This window comes from Lagenorhynchus albirostris, chromosome 18 (assembly GCF_949774975.1).
Source record: "Lagenorhynchus albirostris chromosome 18, mLagAlb1.1, whole genome shotgun sequence".
Classification (NCBI taxonomy): Eukaryota; Metazoa; Chordata; class Mammalia; order Artiodactyla; family Delphinidae; genus Lagenorhynchus; species Lagenorhynchus albirostris.
The window spans coordinates 30,146,653-30,164,032 of NC_083112.1; the positions used below are offsets into that span (position 1 = coordinate 30,146,653).

General features: G+C 32.7%; 1 protein-coding gene across 2 annotated transcripts in view; it reads left to right on the top strand.

The window, feature by feature from the left end:
• The window catches only part of PCDH17 (protocadherin 17), a 101,352-nt gene that overhangs the window by 20,786 nt on the left and 63,186 nt on the right, over window positions 1-17,380 (top strand). For both annotated transcript variants that reach the window (XM_060129311.1, XM_060129313.1), the window contains exons 2-3: window positions 14,925-14,983; window positions 15,117-15,289. In XM_060129311.1, coding sequence (XP_059985294.1) covers window positions 14,925-14,983; window positions 15,117-15,289 — 232 coding nt within the window. The remainder of the gene's footprint in view (window positions 1-14,924; window positions 14,984-15,116; window positions 15,290-17,380) is intronic.

Below are 17,380 nucleotides of genomic sequence, written 5' to 3' on the forward strand. Positions count from 1 at the left end.
AAGCAAGTTAACAGTTTTCTTAGAAGAAGATACTTTACTCTTGGGAAAAACAGTTATATACAAAAGCCTGATATGCAAAAATTGTTTTATTCATTAAAATAATTTCAAGTTATTTTCCAGTATATGTGACTTTGAGTTTCTCTTTTCATTTTTTTTTATATTGACTATATTTTTTCCCTAATTTTAAGAGGAATTCTTACTTATTGCAAAAATTCCACTAAAAAAGCCATACCTAAAACAGTGTCCAGTATATAGTTAGAACTCATTATACACTTGTGGACTGAAGATAAAGTTGAATTTAAAAAGTTATAATTGCTTATAATTTAGAACTCAGAGGTAGCTATTGCTAACTTTTTTGGTTCAGTCCACAATCCCTTCTCTAATTTTGAAATCTAAAGGACTCAGGCCTGAACAGATTTAAGGCTATTTTAAATTTTTATTTATTCCACTTAGTGTTAATATCAATATTTATTTTACCGGAGAAATATTAATATGTTTAATTTTGAGGTGTTATACCAGTCGCCGCTGGGATGAGTAATACGTGACATACACCCACGCAAACACACACATAACTAGATTTTTACAATAAGTGGCATATACTACACAACATTGTAGCCAACTATATTTCAATTTTAAAAAGTGGTACATACAGGGCTTCCCTGGTGGCACAGTGGTTGGGAGTCCGCCTGCCAATGCAGGGTGCGCGGGTTCGTGCCCCAGTCCGGGAAGATCCTGCGTGCCGCGGAGTGGCTGGGCCCGTGAGCCATGGCCGCTGAGCCTTCGCGTCCGGAGCCTGTGCTCCGCAACGGGAGAGACCACAACAGTGAGAGGCCCGTGTACCGCAAAAAAAAAATAAAGTGGTACATACAAAACATAATATATTAAAGCTGCTTTTTCCTCAAAATTATATAAATGTAGCATAGATATCTTTATTTGTCGATGATGTAGTTTCATATAAATGGTGGAATTCTTGGCCAATTAATGGATATCTTATAGTTCATATAATTCATCCGTCTCTGACTGACGGATTTTTTACACTGAGATTCTGTTCCCAATGACTTGGTTTAAAAAAAAACAAAACAAAACTTGCTTTTCAGTTCAGAGCAAGTTGCTTAACTTCTTTTTTCTGTTTTCTTATCAGGTGTAATAATATTTGTTACTCATAGGGCTGTCATAAGTGTCAAGAATGAAATATGATTGTGCCTATAAATAATATTGATGATGCTAAATTCTGAAGAAATATTAACATATTATTATTTTCTTTAACAACAAAAAACAAAATATTCTGGAGCAGTTAAACTTTAGGGTGCTGATATGTAGACATATTCCCTGTAAAAACAAAATTTCAGTTGGCCTCAACGTTAGCATTTGTACAAGAGTATAGTTTTATCCCAGATTACTTATGCTTATAAAAAAGTAATTTTCCTGGAATGCAAATGTATTTTACTGTACATTTCTATTTTGACTTCTTGGAACCAGAAGTGATCACTTTTGTTTTACTGTTAAATAGACATTTTAAAATGTGACTGATTTTTGATAGACTATCTTGTGAAAATTAATGTTTAGATGTCTAAACATTTTCCGGTACGTGGGCCTCTCACTGTTGTGGCCTCTCCCGTTGTGGAACACAGGCTCCGGATGCGCAGGCTCAGCGGCCATGGCCCACGGGCCCAGCCGCTCCGCGGCATGTGGGATCCTCTGAGACCGGGTCACGAACCCGTATCCTCTGCATCGGCAGGCGGACTCTCAACCACTGCGCCACTAGGGAAGCCCCTAACATTCTTAAACTACGAAAGTTAACTCTGAAGTTGTAAGATAGTTTTAAGTCTTCCTTAAGAACTGTGCATTTTATGCAGGGAGATCCTGCAGGAAGAAAAACTCACAGTAGGTAGAAACTGAAGAGAATTTTCCACAAAAGAACTGTTTTAGGGCAATGAATACTAGAAAGTTAGAGACATTTGACAGCTCCTGATTTCATTTACACTTCTTTTCATGTGAGAAAATTGAAGCACAGAAATGTTACCGCAGCTTGCCAGGAATAGAGAACTAATGTCATCTGACTCAGAGTTTAGGGTTTTTACTCCTACACCAGTTGGGATATCATATTTGACATTCATTTCTATTGAGGTATCTATAGATTATGGGAACATCTTATAGCATGAAAATTGCTGCAATAAAGTAATACAACTTAGTCCCTAGACTGCAGGTCAATTTAGAAGAAAATTCTTTAAGGCTTCCACATAGGAAGTGTCAAAAACTCTGCTGGAGCCTATGTACAACATGTTGTCACAGGGTCTTTCAAATGGGAAACCAGCAGTAGTGTCAAGAGGTTCTGTAGTTGTTCCTATAGTATTTTCATTTGTAGTGAAAATCCTTCCAAATTTTGGAGACTCCAGAAGCAGCCCTGGATTCTCAGATTTGATCACAGAACTGGTTTTGATTCTTTTATTCTAATCAAAATTGTCCAGTAGATGTCATTGCTTTTATTTGTGTTTAATTCAGAGCTGCCCAGTTATAGGAATAAAGCTATTCAAGGGGCTGTGACCTGGTATTAGAACTCTGTAGGGAGTGTTGATTAACAAGCATGATTAGAATGAAAATAATCTGTAAAACACAACAGACAATGATAAATAGAATAAAATAGAAAGCAAAGGACAATACACACAAAAGCAAGATGAATCATATAGTACTTGCAGGTTTTTTATTTGAAAGAGTGCAAAATGTTGAGTCAAAGTAACTCGTTCATATTACTTACTCATATTGGAACCTCCAGCTAGCCTTTCATGAATTCCACAGGCCTCAGCTTCTCCATACATAAAATAGAAATAATTATAATGGCCCCATCCAGTGAGGCTGAAAGGAAATAATACATTTGGAAGAGTTGAAATACTGTGACGACATCAACCTCTAAAATATGTAAGGAAGCACAGCAGAGTTCTCAGAACTGAAGAGTTCTTTTCTCTGGGAATGAATTAGTTACTCTTATTCTAAGTGCACTCTAGAGGAACCTGTAATACAATTCAGGAAACTTCATGCATCTGAGTGCATTTTGTTTTAGGTGTTCCCATGATGGTACTGTTTCCGCAGTTTTAAGTTGTTTGGAATTGAATATAAACATGCTATAAATCACCTAAAACCTAAATCACTTAAAAATATAAATCATTTTTCAATCAGGTACCTTCCAAGTGCATACTCTGTGAGGAAGTCTGTGTCCTTCAGAGGATGAAAATGACGTGTTTTTTCCTAAACCATGACCTAATTAAGCCTAGTGCATATGTAAAAATGCCTCATTACTATTTTATCTACAGGAGTGAGTAGAGTAAAAAAATATTAATTATATGGTTAAGAAGTGAGACTTCGTCTTTCTAAGTCAGGAGCCTGCAATTTTTTTTTTTTTTTTAATGAAGGGCCAGATAGTATATATTTTAAAGTTCGGGGATTGTACGGTCTCTGTCACAACTACTCAACTTTGCTATTGAAGCATGAAAGCAACCATAGACAACATATAAATGAAAGGGCATGGCTGAGTTCCAATAAAACTTTATTTTCAAATACAGAGAATGAGCCCCTTAGCCAGCCAGGATTCACCAACCAATTTTGTAAGTCATTACTAACTGTTAATAATATTTCTTAATTTTTTTTTATTTGAGTGTTTGCTAAAAAACTGCACTATGTAGACTTTAAATAGTTTCTAACAAAATCAAAATGATTATCTGTTATTTCAAAACCAGTTATTGGAGGAATGCTGGCTTATTGTCTCATGAAGTGATTCTCTAGATAACATTGCTTCTTTCACTAGAGGAGAAAAATTCTTAGAATTAAAGTCTTCAAGCAAAGAAAGAGCTGGGGATTCTTGAATTAGGTATTAAGTGACAGTCTGATAAAGAGTAGAGATATTTCATTTCATTTTATGCTAATGTTTAAAAATATGCTAACATTAGTAAAGACACTTAACTTTATTTTAATTTCAGGTATGAACGTCAACCTGAAATAGCTATTTCCACTGAATCATGCATTTTAAATGTGATACTTATATTTCAGAGGGAAAATGAAAAATATTCTAGTAATCTAATACTTACAAATTTGATTAATAATTAATTTTTTCTCAAATTTAGGAATTTCTTTTTCTTTTTAATATTCATTTCTGAGGACAAGTCTTCCAAATTCCTTGTATGTTATCTCCTAAATTTTCATAACTGTGCTTTCAAATTACTCTTGTTTTTAAGACAGAAATTCAAATCTAAAGGGTTATTTTTTTAATTTATAATTTTATATAATTTTTATGTTTTGGAAGGGGTTAGTAAGTTATCTTTGAAACTCATGCAAAAGGTTGGGGACTCAAAATTCACCCAAAGTATATACTAGTTATTGTAAAATATATTGGCTATTTATCTGGTTGGCTGAATCGTTACTTATAAAGAGTTAAAAATTCTCTATGCTTATCAAGATTTAGAGGAAGGAAAACATTAGAAAGCTGCTGATTTATTCAATTTCACCTTGAATTCCTCCTATTTTTTCTCCTATTAAGAATTGGAATGCACCTGGACAGTTGATGACTTGAAAGGCTGATGCAAAATCAGATAAGAAACAGATCTTGTTGATCACTCTTTGTTGCATTTGCAAAATGTAATCATTTTTTAAATAATAATTGACTATCTTCTGATCAACAATTTAATATTTTGAGCAGCAAGACTGGTGAATTGTGTTTACCAAAATCATTGCATTCATAAAGTTTTTAATTTTAGTGTATTGTGAAAAAATAAACTGATGAAATGGATAGCAAGCATACAGTTTGATTTACTTTTTAAATTAGTTATTTGTCTTTTAGGAATTTCACATGATGATCGACTGAATGTAATACCTTAAATTTGCACTTTAAAAGTGAGTGTTCAGAAATGCCTATTTTGGCAATTGATAATATATGACTATAATTATTGTAATTATACAATTAAGCCTACTGTATGCATTAGTATATTTGATAATAAATGGCCATTATTACCTTTTTATGTTATTGACCAAAGGAAAAATCTAGTCATTAGAGTTAAATATAATATTAAGCATATTAAAATAATTTAATGTGAAAGTATAAAAGGAAAGGTAGAGTGCATAAAGAGCCATTTTGTTATTAGGGGTATAGTAGTACTATTTTGCTTAGTATGTAACAATAATTTTTAAGATCATTTCAAGGCAATTCACATTAATTTCTCATTAACTTATTTTTGAAAATATTGGTATGGATCATTATATTTCTCAGAGAGGCAGTATATCAACTGACTTGTCCTGGCAGTCTCTGGCAAGTGTTATTGTTCTACAATGAATTGGGTATATGACAAGCACTCCTATGAAAGTCAGCTGTAGTTTCTCTGCTTAAAAAAAATGTGGACAGTAATAGTATTGTGTCTCCTAGGGCAATTGAGAAGAATGAATAATAAATATCAATAATACCACTTTGTAGATCCTAATGTAGGACAGCATACTCCAAATCTCCAAGTACAGTATAGACACAGTTATACCATTTACATGTATTTAGATTCAGTGAGGTATAGTGTCAAGGCATGCCCATATTAGCTAAGTGAATTGGACTAAAGCTGGCTTAAATCTAAATAATTCAATTTTTAAAAATTTCCATATGCTTAGTAGCAAGTTTCTTAAAATTAATAAAATAAGATTTTAAGGAAATATATTTTGCAGAAAGGAGCATTCAAAAGAATGTGTCACTAATTTGTCTCCCTCTTTTTTCACTCTTTCTCTTCATATATGGAGTATTCCAGAAATTCAGGCTTGTAATGAATTTTTATTGGCAATGTATAATTTTTGAGTTGTTAGTCTTAGAGACCCAACTGCAGAGAACGTAGTTTCAGATATTCCCTCCAGGGGGAAAATTCTTCTGCATTCTTAATAGAGATGGGAAAAGAATATGATAGGAGGAAAGCAGAGGAGAGTTTCCTAAGACTAAATGTCTGGCAAAGAGTTAGCAAGAAAACAGAAAACAACTCCAAACTTCCCCCGCCACTTGGAAGGAAAAGGGAGGACTGAATATTGGTTAGAGTTGAGTTGGAGAGGCTTACCACCTTGAAGAAAATGGATTAATTAAGGATGTTGAAATTAACAATCTTCTAGTAAGTTTGGATTCTTTTCCTAAAATATCCGCTCATGGCATAATGTGCTGCTGTTGCTAGTGGGAAAGTACAGCTAGCATTCAGTGGTGCCTTGGTGGCCTCTGAGCTCCACCCTTCAGCAAATATATAAAAAGAATGTGCAGCATTCTCTATTTTGTATGCTTTTATAGATAACAAATAGCTCTCATCTTACCTTTTGCGTACTTAGATTTTCTTCTTTCTTGTCAAAGATGATTTTCTTTAAGATTCACAGATTACATAATTAAATTCTGGCACACCAGTTATTACTGAACTTATCAGTGCCATTTATAAAAGGGTTAACATTTGCAAGAGGTTTTCAGATACAGCCACATCACTTTAAAAATGCATCTAAGTCATCCTAATTGGGCAGTAGACTTGCAATTCTCACTTAACAGGATATGGCTGTTCTTGTCCTCCCATTTTTAACTTAATGTCAGTTTTTGCTAAATGTGGTCAGAATTTCTCACTTTTTTTCTTATACCTTTAGTACATAAGTGTGGACCACACTATATTTGTATAAAATGTATTATTTTGAAAATCACTGATAAATACAGTTATTGCCATACCTCATGCACTGTAGAAATTTCAGAGCTATAGGTGCTGTCAGATAATTTTATAAGCGGTGGCTTAAAGTGCTGTTGGCTACTTCAGCAATGTGGAAAGAACCACACCATATATTCTGTTGAAGGCAGAGCTATCAGAAGCAATGTTGGTATGAAAAAGCTTAAAGTGAATTATTCACCTCTTAACACTCCCTTGTGTTCAGAGTGCTGCAAAGAGAATACTGTTATCAATGGGAAAAGCAGTGCCTTTGAATTAAGGGAAAAGTTCAACTTGTTTCGTTTTGTTTTCAACCCAGTAGCATCAATATATGCAATCAATCTTCTCTCCCTAATTCAAAGGAATTTTCAAAATTTCACTCCCCTGTTCCTCTGGATTAGGAAAACACTGATCATCTAAGTATAACTGAAGCTATAATGATGTGATTCAACACCATGACTACACATCCAACCCAAAATTAGTCTGTGAGAAGTTTTATCTTAATGATGACTTCAAAGAGTCAAATATACACTTTCATTTTTCTTCAATAATTCCAATTCTAGATCAATACCTCTAGAATGAAAGCTTTCTTCGTATTTGTATTGCAACCTCTGGGAGAGCCTTTTTGTATTTGACATATCTGTCTGCTCTCTTATATATTACAAAATTATAAAAAGGATGTGTACTCAAATATATAAAGCTTATACAGATAAACATAAAGTAGAAATTTAATATTAAATATATAATTGTTGAGACAGATGCTCCTAGAACTTGGTGCAAAATGCTACATCTTTTGCCCCTCATTGTCTAATCTGTTGTCAGTCTTATTCATTGTAATTTTTTTTTTTCGGTACGTAGGCCTCTCACTGTTGTGGCCTCTCCCACTGCAGAGCACAGGCTCGGGACGTGCAGGCTCAGCGACCATGGCTCAGGGGCCCAGCCGCTCCGCAGCATGTGGGATCTTCCCAGACCGGGGCACGAACCCGTGTCCCCTGCATCGGCAGGCGGACTGTCAACCACTGTGCCACCAGGGAAGCCCTTATTCATTGTATTTTTAATTTCAAATATTATAGTTTTCACTTTTGGAAGTTTCATTTGGCGTCTTTTGGGCCATCTATTTCTCACCTTTAGGCCCAAGATTGGGATACTGCAAGGGAGGTTCCTGGGGCTCAAAATTTGAGGCACTTACTCTCAGGGTCATGCTTTTACATTCCTGATCATATTTTCAAAATTCTAATAGATTTTAAGGTCCTTATTAGTTAATTCTGTCATCTTTTTCATGCCTGGGTCTGTTTTTATTGATTGATGGGTTTTATTGATTGATGGGCTATAACCTAGGTATGGGTTATGTTTTCCTGGTTTACTTCATGCCTTGTAATTCTTGATAGAATATCAGATACTGTGAATTTTACGTTGGTGGATACTAGATTTTTTATATTGTGCATGGTTTGAACTAAATGTGTGTTTGTGGAATGAATTTACCTGCTGAGTCTCTGTCCCAAAGGTCTCCTCTTTGGTAAAGAAACAGATGTAGAAAAGCAAAATAATATCAAGAATGCCAGCAGTTTATAAACTACTGTCTTCTGTGTTTACACAACAATGATTCTGGAAATGCCAGAGATGTTTGGTTTGTCAAAATTGTTCTCTCCATAGGAAATTTCCTGACTGTCTCATGACTTTATAATGGGAAATATAAAATAATTCTGTTAAATAGAACCGAGGTATTGTGCATGTATTTTTCACAGTTATTGCACTAACCACAGATTGAATTCTAGAAACATTTACTTAAACAGTATCTGTGATGGTGAAAAATAACTATAGAATCCAGTTTCCTAATGCTCACAATACTTTTCTCTGTTCCTTTTGCAGGGATACATTTGGAGAATAGTACTCTGATACTTTTCTTAGAAATTCTTTAGAAACTGAGATTCAAAAAGATGAGGTCTTTGTTTTTGTCATCCCATAGTTATCTCATTTTTTAGAAATTCAAGTATTGTTTTACAACTTACCAGACTTTCATCCAGTTATTGTTATTTCATGATCATTACAGTGCTGCTTATAAGATTAAAAAATAATTTAAAAGTGGGAATTCCCTGGTGGTCCAGTGGCTAGGATTCTGTGCTTCTACTGCAGGGGTCCTGGGGTTTGATCCCTGGTTGGGGAACTAAGATCCTGCAAGCTGTGTGCTGCAGACAAAAATTTAAAAAGTAAAAAATTTAAAAGTTATAATAGGAATGGTATTTTATAACTAAGGAATTTTCATATATTATCTCATATAAAACCACACAAATAGTATTATCCTAATTTTACCATCAAAGTTGTAAAATTATTTTGACTATTCTGTATACGCTTTGGTGCATCTTAGATGCTAATAATTTCATATTCAATGTCTTTAGTCTTTACAAGGATATTCTATTCACTTACTTACAAACGTAGAATCAATTTCATGAGGTATTCTCCAAATTAAAAAACTCACCATTTCTAAGGATGGTTCCTAGTTCTTCATGATATAGCCATATTTTTTCATGCATTGAAAGAAAAAGCTACTTCTTTGCAATAAATGCAGTCTGAAATCTTTATTTAAAGTATCTATTTTATGTCTGGGTAAATGAGAACTGCACGCAAGGAAAACATCTTTGAAAAAATATGAAAATTGAGCTAAATAATTCATATTTAAGACGACTGTCTTATAGAGTGTTGCTTGGGTTTGTTAGTGTGGCTAAATAGAGGTTTATATCTCAAATCCATTTGTAGTCTGTCCAAATGAATATGGGATTTCTAAATAGTGTTTTGAAAGTTGGCTCTGTATAATTTTAAAAGACAAAGTTCAGGTATACTCTTTATTGAGACTAATGAAAGAATTTGTAGTTTTATAATCCTCTGTGAGACAGAAAAAATCCTCAGTGTATATGAGATGCATATGATCACCTTATATGTATGTTTGGAATTAATTTTTATTAGCATCCAATAAAATGAACCTTTTTTGGAATGTAGAATTCTGTGTTTTTTGTTTTTTGTGATTTTTTTCATATATAGCTTCATGAAACTAATACCACAACCAGGACAGTTCTATCACCGTAAAAAGCTTCCTCATGCTATATCTCTATAGTCAACCTTAACTCCTGGCATCTACTGATCTATTCTTTGTTGTAATAGTTTTTGCTTTTTTGAGAAATCTTATAAATGGAATCATACACTGTGCAACTTTTTTGAGACTGGCTCCTTTCACTCAACATAATGCTTCTGAGATTCATCCAAGTTGTTGCCTCAGTAGTTCATTATTTTATTGTTAAATAGTTTTTCACTGTGTGTATGTACCACAGTCTATCTGTTCACCTATTGAAAGATATCTGGGATGATTCCAGTTTTGGCAAAGAGAGCTCTTGAAATACTCATGTACAGATCTCTGTGTGATCATAGTCTTCATTTATTTAAGGTAAATACCAAATTATTGGGTTAATTTTGGTCTTTTTTTTTTTCCCTATGAATGATACTTTTGGTATCATGTCTAAGACCTCTGCCTAACATTAGGTCACATAGATTTTCTGCAGGGTTTTCTTATAAACTTTTATAGGTTTATGTTTTTCATTTAGATCTATGGTCAATTTCAAATTTTTATGTTTTTGTTTTGTTTTGTTTTTACAAAGTGTTCATTTTTGCTGAATTGCCAAGGTTCATTTCTATTGAATTGCCTTCTGCAACTTTGTCAAAAATTAGTTGGCCGGATTTCTGTGAGCTTCTGAACAGTCTCTCCTGTTCCATTGATCTATGTGTCTTTTCCATTGACAATACTACACTGTCTTGATTTATGTAGCTTCATAGTAATACTTTAAATAGGATACTTCAAATTTAATCTTCTTTTTCAAAATTATTTTGGTTATTACAGTTCTTTCTGTTTTAAGTTCTAGAGTCCTCTTGTCTATAGCTATAGAAAATCATGCAGTGAATATGAATGGAATTATGTTACATGTATAGATTATTTGAGGAACATTGATGTCTTTACCATGTTGAATTTTTCAATCCATAAACGTGATAAACCTCTCCATTTATTTAGGCCTTCTTTGATTTATTCCATCAGTTTCTGTAATGTTCAGTGTACAGATTCTGTACTTATTTTTTAAAATTATCTATTTGCTTATGTATTTGACTCTTAGGGACATATTATAAATGTATTGCTTTGGATATTTAAGTTTCCAACTAGTTCATTACTAGTATATAGAAATATGATTGATTTTTGTGTGGTGACCTTGGACATGGCAACATTGCTTAACTTATTTACTCATTCTGAGAAGTTTTATTTGTTTGTTTTTGTTTGTCTTGATTCTTTCTTATTTTCTGTTTGAACAATACTATTATCTGAGAATACAATAACATTGTGAAACATTTTTTTCCTCCTTTTCTAATTTGTATGTCCTTCACTTGTTTTTCTTGCCTTATTGAACATATTAGGACTTTCAGTGCAGTGGTGAATAGAAGTGGTGAAAGCTTTCAGTCTTTCAAGTGTGATGCTAGTTATACTCTTTTTTGATAGATGCTCTTTATGCAGTTGAAGAAGTGTCCTTCTATTCCTATTTGCTGAGAATTTTTATCATTAATAGATATTGAGTTTTGTCAAATGCTGGATATATTTTTAAATGTTCCATTTTTACTATTCTAAGAGTAAAAAATATCTATTTTGACTCTTTTTGCTATCCATTTTCAGATCAACTTCTCTAGATACATGTAAGTGGTCATGTCAAATTAATCTACTTCCACAAATAAAGCTTTCCCAATTTCAGGCAATGTGGTTCAGCTTCAGTAGGTGCTTTCTTTTGGTCTTTTTCAGAGACACTCGTTTTTAAAATCACGATTTTTTTTAGAGTCCTAATAGATGAGCAAGTAGTAGAAGATGGCACATCTTAGGAATAGTTTATTATTGACTACTGCTGATAAAAATTATGATTTCAAGTATCATTTATAAATTTACTACAATTTGCTGAGTACTAGAAGAGAAGTGCATAAAGGTAAATAATCAAAGAAACCATTCATATCATACAGACTTTTCCACTGTGTGTTTGTTTACTTGATTACTTGTTTATTTGTTTATGTTTTCTGAACAAAAGAAAGAATATCTAAATTTTTATCTTCATCCAAAAAATAACAAAAAAATCAAATTAGGAGGGCCATTCAGTTTTATAAGTTAGTTCATATTTAAGTGATCATTATGAGCAAATGATCATTTAAAAAAAACAGCAAAATATTTGTCTTTTTATTTCTGAGTGAAATAGATTAAAATGATAATCATATCCTACAGTTTATTTCAAAGTGTCTGCTTTAGAACTTTTTTGTAACTAGCCATCAATTCCAGGGATCCATTTTTTTAAATAATAAACAAATGATATGTTTTAAAAATAAAAGTTAATAGTTCCTGTGTTCAAGTTATGTTTGAAGGGAAAACATTCTAATTTTATACTTGTATGGAAAAGGATAAAATTTTCAAAAGTTATATTTTAATTACTCATATGAATATTTTAATTACTCTGCTGAGACCTAAAAATCTACAAGTGTCTGACCTCAAATTTTACTTTCTTTCTAGACTTAATGGTTAAGAATTATAAACGTACAAGATAGAATTTGATTTTTAGAATACAGTGTTGGAAAATAGCTGAAAGCCCTTATATTTCTAAATTAAATGATGCTGTAATACATTTAGCTTTTTTGTCTATTTTCTGTTTGTTTTTCTATGTAAATACTGTTATTTTATTTCAGATTATTTGAAATGAGTTTTCAGACATCCTTGGAGCCTGGATAATGAAAATGTTATTTTCTATATTAAAATTAGTGTGTTTTTTATAGTGAATTAGTCATATGTTTATTAAAGGCCAAATGACTATTTCATTATGGTAATTATAAACAGACACAGCCTCTCACATTCCTACCTATTTTAATGAATGAATGCTGGCAGACATTATTAATAAACTCCTGATACTCTGCTACTGATTAAGTTGCAGACTTCTAAAATTGTACTTTGTGAAATTCTACAATAATAAACCAACTTTCTTTAGCCTGTTTTTACCACCCTCCACCCTCATTTCTCCTCCTTTGTATATCCTTTTGTTTTTCTCTTCCTCCTCTCTTTCTATTTTTCCCTTGCCTTTCTCCCTGCCTTTCTTTCCTTTCCAAAATTCTTCTTTTCTAACTTCCTATTGTTTTTCTTCTTTCATCAGAACAATATTTGGTAGCATTACCATCACCCAGTGCTCATCAAACACGCTGATACATACATAGAAACATTCATAGACACGTGTGCACACATACTCACATATAATTTAAAACAGCTCTTCACTCAATAGGAACTTAAAGTATCTTATTTTATAAGAACTGCCCAGAACTTTGATATTATGCAAAAAATTTTAGATACTGTCCCTATTAGAACAAGGGAAGAAAAGTTTTCCCAGTCAGTCTCCCTGTGTCTAACTGAATAGGGATCCACATCCTATGAGGTCCCACCTAATCAAAGCCATTAAAATCACAAGATTACTTATAATAGCCCTTATATTTTCTAACTAGAGTTTACACTTTCACTTTACATTTTACTTGCTCCTTAATACCCCGGATTCTGTTTTTCTGAAGTGTTCTAAGATACTCAGGCTTAGCTTTTAACTGACAGCAATAATGATGCATGTTTTTGACCAATTCAAAAAATGAGCTAGATGATTTTAAGTTTAAATGTGGAGTTTCTAAGTAATTTTAGTTTTTAAAATTGGCAAAACTCTTTTGCAAACATTTTTGCTCTTGGTGTTGGTTTCCACTATTACTTTTACTAGAACATAAAGTCATCCTTAAAGATAGATAGTTTGTTATGGAAACAATTAAGGTGCTTCACAGAATCTGGAAATTAGTAAAAACATGTTAATAAAAAATGTCTGCTACCAATTACTAGTTAAAGTGGATTAGAAATGAGAAATTAATCTACCTTGTTTACCTTCATCTTTGCATTTATTTTGACAAAGGTCATTTGAACAACAGCAAGAAAAGATTATAGATTAAGAAATTTGTGAGGATTTTTCCTGTCCCCCAACTTCTAAAAGACAGTGAAACTTAGATAGTAGTTTAAGCTATTACTGTTAACATGTTTTTTCCAATAATAGTTTAAAAAGCCAAATAATTTAAATTATTACATGGGATTAAAAAAAAGAGTCCTGTTAGTTTAAATTAGCCTTATTTATAAGGAAAAATACATACTGCTCTACATTAAACCTTACCTTGGTCCCTCTGCTTCATGAATTGTACGCTCCTGTGTCACTGATACTTGCATGCTGGATGATCTTGTAGGAACCCATAGCTGCTTCAGAGCACAATGGTGTGACATGAAGTGAGGCAGAAAACAGGAGAACCTTTGTTGCTGAGTCAGCTGCAAGAAGAAGTAACGTGTATGAATGTACAGTATAGGGAAACCTATGAAAGATCTACTCTCTTTTTCGCAAAAGACTCTGTTCTACGGTACAAGGAGAATTCAGTTCTATTTGGCAGACATCCACGTCAGTTTGGAAGCAGCAAAAACAAACACAAAAACAAGCCTCGTTTCTCAGTGTCTTTACTCCCACTGCTTTAAGTAACATTTTAATTCTTACTTTTATTTTACTTTGTTTTTAATAACCAGGAAGTAACAGCCCTTTCCCTTGTATTGAGTACAATTTCCATAGTAAGGATGCAGATAAGGATGCACTATAGAGATGAGTCCGACCATAGGTGCCATGCCTGTATTTGTTACTGGTAAAATTTGAAGGAAAGGTTTTATATCCCTTAATTGAGGAGTGGGTGACTTTAAATGATGTTATATCAAGAAGGGCAAAGAATCCCAGCAGATGATGTAATTATGCTTAAAAATGAGTATTATTAAATAATTCATGCTTTTAATATGGAGAAATTAGGTCATTTTTCCACTCCTCCCACAAATATTCAATCTTAATATCTAAGTAATGAAACAACACAGACAGTGTTATCCATCCTGGTACTAACAGAGAATGCCAGTTATGACAGGCTCATTGTTTACTTTAACAGGTAATTTGTGGACCGGAATCATTTAATTGTTCTGAGTACATAATTACATGTCGGCAATTTCCAATTTAATTAAAATGTACAAATTTGAAGATTAAGGGAATTTTTGAATTATTAATCATTTTTCCACTAGGAAGTCTTGTTGCTCTGCAGGAGATTTGTCCAGTGTACAACTATACGTATTTTTTTCCTTCTCTTTCGCAGACAGACAATTTTCCCGCAGAGCCCAATTACATGGGCAGCAGGCAGCAGTTTGTTCAAAGGTAAGGCCTATTAAATAACTTTCTCAGCTTCCCCATTTACATTCATGTCAAAATTGCTTTGCTAGAGATTACACTTCAGATTCAAACTCGTAGAGACAACACTTTCTCTTCTTTTTCTTTATATGTATTTCAGTAGCTCCACGTTTAAGGACCCAGAAAGAGCCAGCCTGAGAGACAGTGGGCACGGGGACAGTGATCAGGCTGACAGTGACCAAGACACTAACAAAGGCTCCTGCTGTGACATGTCTGTTAGGGAGGCACTCAAGATGAAAACTACTTCAACTAAAAGCCAACCACTTGAACAAGGTGAGTGAAGTCTTCCAATGCTTACAAAGTGTAAAGCTTAAGCAATCATTATAAACCTCATAGTACTAGAGTTGTAGTTTATCACCTTGGAATGGACCATTGACGATATAGCAAAAGGAACAGCAAGTTCTGAGGTTGCCCCAGACAGAAAGCAATTATTCAATACCTCAGTAACCACAGAAAAAGGAAGGCCATGGATTTTGGTCTGTAATCTTCTTAAGATGAGAACTTGCCCAAAGTCACTAGATTGTACTTATCTTTATGAACATTTTCCAGCCTTTGCTATTTTGCATTTTATTAAAGGAAAATATAGCATATGTTAGCTAGATATGCACGTTTTAATATACAGATTAAGATGAATAAATTCAACGCTTTTAGGTGAAATGAAAACTCGATTGGAATTGTATAGCTCTTATCAGTGTTGATGTATTTTTAGTGTGGATTTTAGCTTCAAGATAGTTTTTCAAGAGTCAAATAACAGCTAAGCCAGACTTCTGGCTCCTTTTGATTTATGTCTAAGTCTTCCTGGATAGCAAATAAACATGAACTTGTTTACCCTGATAGAGTTAAAAAAGAAATACTTCTTCATAAATACATATGTTTTTTGCTAAAAGTCTATCTTCAATTTATTAGTTTGATATGCCTTTTTAAATTAATTTTGATATTTTTATTGTTTCAAACACAATAGAATATTTACTAATGATTCACCCAAAGAGAATTAAGCTAGTCTTAAGTGTGAGACTTAGATGTTGTGAATAAGCTTTTGTTATGTCCAATTATAAGAAATGAAAAGAGCTGTTGTATAAATCGAATTTCAGAATTACAAATGCATATTATATTAGTTAATATTAGTTTTCAAAATATTAATAGTATTTAAATATGTTTAATATTTATTTAAGTTTTATGAGAGATTACATTTAAGCTATATGGACATATTTATGTATTCTTCTAAGTCATTTAATGATTGGTGATTCATAAAGAGTAAATTTTTGCCTCTAGTGCAGTCAGTCCTATCACATATACATCAGCAGATAGAATGCTTTTTAATTTCTCTATTCATGTTGAAATTTGAGTTCAAACACTCACACACATACATTCAATACAGAAATAAATTCATATATATATATATACATATATATAAAAGTTTCTGCACTAAATATAATTATGCTGGCTTTATTTTAAGGATAACCTCGCAAAAGCCTTCTTTTCTAAGTAATAAGTGCCAGATATGTCTTAGCAACTTTTTGCATAACAATGCAATATTGTTTTAAAAATTATTTTAAACAAAAGCTATTTGAATACTTATCTAATATTCACAGTTCCTGCACACTTGAATGTTTACTTGAAGTGAGTTAAGTGGTCTTGATGGGTTTGACTATGCAATATTATAATATATGAATATTTTAGGCACATTTTAAGTAATAGGTTATTGGATCTTGATATGTGAATGCATAGCCTAACAGACTAATCTATGTGTGTGATAAAGTGATTTACAGGTAATTCACTGGCCACTATTTGTAAAGCTGCATAGAGTAAGTAAAGAGTTTGCATTTTGTCCTATCTTCATGAGAAATTTTGTTAATTAAAAAAGCCTGCTGCTCACTATTAACTTTTTAATTCCTTTCCATCCACTGACTGAGCAATGTATTTGATAGGAATGAAAAAAAGACCCCTATAGAAAAATGAAATATATGTCTGAAAATGTAGTTTATACTGAAAAGCTGTTTTTTTCCTATTTTGATATCAAAAAGTAATATCATAGAAAGGTGGCTATTGTTCTTAAAAGAAAATGTGGTTGACACATATTTTAATTAATATTACACATAAAATAATTGCTAGTCTATGAATGAGAATGCCAATAGATATATCTCCTGTAAAACAAGTAGTTTCCACATATCCTTATTAACAAACATGAGAAAGTTATGAATCTGAAAGCCATACTTAGAAAGTAATCTCTGAATTTATAGGAGAGAGACTGACTTCTACTTTAACACATGATTTTGAAGGAGTATTTCATTGATTGCTCGACAGATTTGATTCATCAATTCATTTAGTTAATAAATATTATCAAATGTTTTCAATATGTAAGGA